At 44.2% G+C, this 6,513-nt stretch overlaps 1 protein-coding gene across 1 annotated transcript; it reads left to right on the top strand.

Annotated features, from left to right (window-relative positions):
- Window positions 1-5,295: 5,295 nt before the first annotated feature.
- LOC138870881 (uncharacterized) lies at window positions 5,296-5,841 on the top strand. Its single transcript, XM_070148721.1, has one exon. The coding sequence runs from the start codon at window positions 5,296-5,298 to the stop codon at window positions 5,839-5,841; it is 546 nt and encodes a 181-aa protein (XP_070004822.1).
- Window positions 5,842-6,513: the final 672 nt, after the last annotated feature.

Below are 6,513 nucleotides of genomic sequence, written 5' to 3'. Positions count from 1 at the left end.
TTAGAAGAATTTCAATATTTAGAGCTAGGGAATACATCTTTACCTCTTAGGAAGAAGGCTTAGTAAACTTTACTTGATAATCTTCAAAGATTGGTCAAGGACTGAAGAGTGATTTGGTGAGAATCACTTTCTCCCTCTAGAACTCTTTTTCTCACTCTAAAGGTAGTAGAAAATAGCACAATATGGTGTAATAGGGTGTTTTTAATGGGATGGGATCGGGTTTTTAAAGTTAGAAAATAGGAGCCCCAACTCAATCTGCAGTCACATATGCGACTGCATAACTGATATGTAACCCGCAAAGGGACCCAAAAGTAGCCCTCAAGGGCTTGTATCTTTTGCTCAGGTATGCTACCAATATGTAGTCCGCATACCTGTTCTGCAGTTGCATAATGCACCGCAGAAATACCCTTCGCAAAAAGCCCAAGGAGGTTATGCGATAACTATGTGGCCCGCATATCGATTCTGCAATTGCATAACTGGCCGCATAGCTGTCCTAAAATTAACCAACCTTCTGCCTCACTTTGCGGAAACTATGCAGTCTGCATAGTTATTATTCGGCCATATAATGGGCCGCAATAATGCGCTCTTCTAAAACATATTTTCCTTAACTTTTTAATGCACAGATCAATCCAAAAATTCTGAACCGCGACGAGCTAGTAAAAAATTTCTGGCACATATTCCTAACTTGGCACTATGAGATTTTGGATTTTTAAGTAAAAATTTCACGGGGCCTTAGAGTTAATATTTCCAATAAAAGGAGGAAAGATTCATACTCGCTTAGCCATGGTCACAAGGACCTTGATGGAGGGCATTGAGGGACAAACTTATACCATCATCGCTATGATCTTAGTTGAGATATACCGCACTCCAGACTAGTGCAAATAGGGATTTGGACACTTTGAAGGTTGTAATCTGTTACTACAAGTATGGATGCTGGAACACTTTCATAGAGGAGAGTATCTGTAACGACCCCACTGGTCGTTTTTCCTTTTAGAACCCCATTCCCTTAAATAAAATTTCCTGCACTTACTTTAACTAATTTACAACTTGCGAGGATGGTGGGTTCGGGATTTAGAAGAGTTTGGAGTGAAATATGCCCATTTGATTCCTTAGAATTTTCTTAAAAGGCTAAGTTTGACTTTGGTCAATATTTTGAGCAAGCGGACCCAGATTAATGATTTGACAATCCCAGAGGGTCCGTAGGAAAATATGGGACCTGGATGTGTGCCCAAAATCGAATTCCAAGGTCCCTAGCCTGAGTAATGAATTATTATCAGAAATTGTTAATCTGATGTTTTAAAGATTTAAAGAAACTAATTAATGATTGATTCCATGGGTATCGGGCTCGTATGTTGGCTCCGGAGCCCGGTATAGGTCCGATATATCATTTGAGACATGCATGCAAAATTTGGTGTCAATCCGAGTAGTTTTAGGGCGCTTCAACTCGTTAGAGGAAAATTAAGAACTTGAAGTTCATAAGTTTGATTCATTTGGTCTTAGGGGTGACTCTTAGATTTAGCGCTATTTCGGGCATTCCAAAGGTTTCTAGTAGGCCTGTCTCGTGATTTCAGACTTGTCAGTATGTTCGGGCGAGGCCCGGGAACCCCAAGCATCAACCGGATGAGGCTCGAATGAGGTTGAGAATTTGGAGAAGTGATGAAGCATCTGCTTCTGTCATAACCGCACTTGCGGTTGGTCAACCGCAGGTGCGAGACCGCAGAAGCGGTCATAGCCTCGCAGATTCGGCCTAGAACTGGCCAGGCCAAACCGCAGAAGCGGCCCCTTAGCTGTAGAAACAGCTTCACAGATGTGGCTTCAAGACCGCAGAAGCGGTCCCAGCCCTTTTATCCAATTCCGCAGATATGGTCTCCCCTCACAGATGCAGTCCCCTGACCGCAGATGCGGATATTGCTGAAGCAGTGAGCTTTATTTAAGTCGAGCTCCAGCCATTTTTGACTATTTGGCACTCGGGTATTGAGCAATTTTGGAGCTATTGATAAGGGATTCACACATACCATCGTGAGGTAAGTTCATCCCCCTTATTTCTAAGTTTAACACTCGAGTTTTGGGTAGATTAACACCTAAAGATTTGGAGAAATCAAGGGGTTAGAGCTAGACCTAGGATTTTAATAAAACTTAGATTTTACAATGAAATTGGTTATGAAATGGATTAGAAAATCATATATTATTGATCCTTAGGTTATAGAGAACAACTTCCTTTGGAAAATTTTGGAATCCGGTCATGTGGGCCCGGGATCAGATTTTAGGAAACTTGTATTAATGGTTGGGAAATGGATTAAATAGCTAGAATTCGATCTTGTGAGCTTATATTGACTAGTTCCTACCTCATTTAACTAGTTTTGGATCGTTTGGCTCCAAATTGAGAGTTTGGGCTCGTTCTTGGTATTGGAAGTGCACTTTGGAGCGAGGCGAGTCTCCTTTCTAACCTTGTAAGAGGGAATTGTCCCCATAGGTTTAATAATTAAGTAAATTGTTGCTAAATGCGGGGGCTACGTACGCACAAGGTGACGAGAGTCCGTCCGTAGCTACTATTATGTTAATTGTCTAGGTAGTCTAGGACTCGTATCATGTTATATTTGTGAATGTCTCTATATTTTCTTGCTAATGTGATCACTTAGGGCATGCTAGAGACTTGGAAAGGAATATAAGCGAATGTATACACTTGTTGGACACTTGTATGAATTTACTTGGAATTAAATGTGCATTCATGTGTTTTCTTAATATTAATTGATATTTGTGGATCGGACAGATCGCCTCGGTAGAAATAGATGCATCTATGGTTCGCGCCATTCGACCCTCTAGCAATGCACAATTATTTTTCTGTTGGATCGGGCAGTAGACCTCGGCATAATGTGCGCATGATATATATATATATATATATATATATATATATATATATATATATATGTGTGTGTGTGTGTGTGTGTGTGTGTGTGTGTGTGTGTGTGTGTGTGTGTGTGTGATCTTATCCATGACTTGTTCTGCAGATTACTTGAAATGAATACGATTAACTGTAAAATTGTTAAGAACATGACTTATTACCTCTTGCTACAAACTGTGGATTATTTGTGACTACCATGCCTAGCAGAACACTTTATTATATTACTTGACCCTAGTAAGTGTCATGTCGACCTCTCGTCTCTACTTCTTCGAGATTAAACGGGATACTTACTGGGTACATATTGTTTTTGTACTCATGCTACACTTCTGTACTTAATTGTACATGATCTGAGGCAGGTATATCTGGCTATCAGACTGGTGCGTGCCTCTGATTTATAGACCGAGACTTCCACGGTGAGCTTCTCCCTTCCTGTGCCGTTCAGTAGCTTGATGGGGTCTTTCTTTACTTTTGTTGTCTATTCTATTCCGGACAGTAGGATAGTATTACTCTTTTGTACATTCTACTAGTTACCCACTACTTGGGACACCAGGTCTTGGCACATACATTAGTAGAAAATTCTTTTGGGTTGTATAATTATTATTAAATATTGCTTATCATCACCTGTTTTAACTGCAAATTAAGAAATGTTGTAACCGATTTGGGTAAGTAAAATAAGAATTTACTAATACTTTCGCATTGGCTTGCTCGACAACGGTGTTGGGCGCCATCACGATCTGTTATGGAAATGGGTCGTGACAACATGGTATTAGAGCACTAGATTCGCATAGGTCTCACAAGTCATGTGCAAACCTAATAGAGTCTTGCGGATCGGTACAGAGACATCTGTATTTATCTTCGAGAGGCTATAGGGTGTTAGGAAAAACTACTCTTTATTCATTTCCTATCATGTAATGGTTGGTATACTAAATTTCCCTCTTCTATTTTGTCACAGATGGTGAGGACACGCACGGCTGATGTTCCACACCCGGGAGGAGCTGCTCCCACCATTGCTAGAGGCCAAGACAGAGGTCGGGGGAGGGCACCAGCCCGAGGTAGGGTATGAGGGCATCCCAAAGTTATTCCAGTGGTACCACCAGCAGATCCTGCGGGAGATCCTATTATCAAGGAGCAGGGCGAGGTGCCCGCAGCTGAGCCTACCCTAGTAGACTTTATGACAGCATGGGATTCCAGGAGATCATGGGCCGTATGCTACGGTTCATGGATTCTATGATCAGGCTAGTTTATTTCCAGCGGACCACCTACATCACAGGCAGGAAGGGGAGCACAGACCCTTACTGCTCAGGCTCCTGGTCATACAACTGCAGTGTATCAGACTCCGGGTGCACTACCTGCAGATGGGGCTCAACCAGTTGCTGCAGTGGCACCCCAGACTAGCTGCGGATGGCGATCCACAGAAGTTATTGGATAGATGGACTAGGCTTCACCCTCCGGTCTTTGGGGGCGAGCGTCATGAGGATGCCCAGGACTTCATAGATAAGTGTAGGGACAGACTGCATAACCTAAGGATATTGGAGTCACATGGAGTTGACTTCACTACTTTTCAGCTTGAGGGCAAGGCTCGTAGATGGTGGCAGACTATGTTCTAAAAAGGCCAGTAGGTTCTCCTCCCATCACTTGGGGTCAGTTCGCATAGTTATTCTTGGATAGGTACATTCCACCATCTGAGAGGGAAGAGCTACTGTATCAGTTTGAGTATCTTGAGCAGGGTCAGATGTCGGTGACTGATTATGAGGCGAGGTTTTCTGAGTTGTCTCGCCATGCACTCATGATACTTCCTATAGATGTAGAGAGAGTGCGGAGATTTGTTGCGGGGTTGCACCCCGGTATTCAATCTTGCATGGCCCGAGAGGTGGAGATGGGTACAGAGTATTAGCTAGTGGTAGAGATTGCTAGCAGGATTGAGGGATATTGCCAGAGGGCAGATGTAGTAGGATAAGAGGGCTAGATTCTCCGGAGAGTTTAGAGGTGCCCCAGCTAGGGGTAGAGGTTAGTTTGGTAGGGGTCAGCCCAGCAGGCCCCCATATTCAGCACTACCGCCTTCTCGGGGTGCTCCAGCGTGTCCTTATTTCAGCGCCATGCTAGAGAGCTTGTATCGCCTGCCAGCTATTCAAGGTTCCTCCGGGGGTATTCAGGATTCTTATTTCAGTGCTATGCCGGAGAGTTCCTACCGTCCACCGGCTATTCAGGCTTCTTCCAGTAGGTCTATAGGCCATCAGGGCAGCAGGCTGCCACACCACGGGGTTGTTTTGAGTGCGGAGATCTTAGCCATATAAGGAGGTACTGCCCCAGGCTCCGGGACAAGGCCATTACAGCAGGGTCAGTAGCCTATGATTTTAGCACCGGCTGCCCCGCCACCTAGAGGTGGAGGGAAAATGAGTAGGGGCCATCCTAGAGGTGGAGGGCAGGCAGGGAGAGGTCAGCCAGCTACTGCTCAGTCCGGTGGAGGCCAGCCAACCGGTGCTCCAACTAGATTCTATGCCCTTACGGCTAGGCCAGATGCATTGGCTTCAGATGCCGTTATCACATGTATTATTTCTATAGGTGGTAGAGATGCTTCGATATTATTTGATCTAGGCTCTACTTATTCATATGTATCATCTCTATTTGCTCGTTTCCTGGTTATTTCTCCTGATCCTTTGGGCATTCCTGTTCATGTGTCCACCTTTGTGGGCGATTCTGTGGTTGTGGATTGGATCTACCGGTCCTGTGTGGTCACATTCTGTGGTTTTGAGACTAGTGCAGATCTCCTGTTACTTGATATGATCGACTTTGAGATCATCCTGAGCATGGATTGGTTATCCTCATATCACGCCGTCCTATATTGCCATGCCAAGACTGTTACTTTAGGGATGCTAGGGTTGCCGAGGTTGGAGTGGGTTCCACAGTTGATACATCTAGTTGGGTTATCTCTTTCCTGAAGGCTCGGCAAATGGTCGAGAAGGGGTGTTTGGATTATTTGGCTTATGTTCGAGACACCACCGTAGCGTCTCCGATGATTAATTCAGTTCCAGTAGTTCGAGAGTTTGCCGATGTGTTTCCGTTTGATCTTCCTAGCATGCCATCGGATCGTGATATTGATTTCGGCATTGATTTGGCTCCAGGCACCCAACCTATATCTATCCCATAGTACCGTATGGCTCCGAAGGAGTTGAAGGAGCAGCTTGAGGAGTTGTTAGCAAAGGTGTTTGTTAGACCCAGTGTATCGCCTTGGGGTGCACCAGTGTTATTTGTGAAGAAGAAGGATGGAACTATGCGAATGTGTATTGATTACCGCCAGTTGAACAAAGTCACCATCAAGAACAAGTATCCGTTGCCTCGTATCGATGATTTGTTCAACAAGTTGTAGGGTGATAGGGTGTTCTCCAATATTGACTTGAGGTCAGGGTATTATCAGCTGAAGATTCAGGACTCGGATGTTCCGAAGACTGCATTTCGGACTAGATATGGCCACTATGAGTTCCTAGTGATATCCTTTGGCTTGACTAATGCCCTAGCTGCATTCATGGACTTGATGAACAGGGTATTCAGGCCTTACATTGATTCATTTGTCGTTGTCTTCATTGATGACATCTTGATATACTCCCGTAGCC

Source organism: Nicotiana sylvestris, chromosome 6 (assembly GCF_000393655.2).
Source record: "Nicotiana sylvestris chromosome 6, ASM39365v2, whole genome shotgun sequence".
Classification (NCBI taxonomy): domain Eukaryota; kingdom Viridiplantae; phylum Streptophyta; class Magnoliopsida; order Solanales; family Solanaceae; genus Nicotiana; species Nicotiana sylvestris.
Note: the sequence above shows the minus strand (reverse complement) of the source record. Positions and strands in the feature narration are given on the sequence as shown.

What these genes read in the sequence shown, in the direction of transcription:
- LOC138870881 (XM_070148721.1), top strand. Translation starts at nt 5,296, where the DNA reads ATGAGTAGGGGCCATCCTAGAGGTGGAGGGCAGGCAGGGAGAGGTCAG.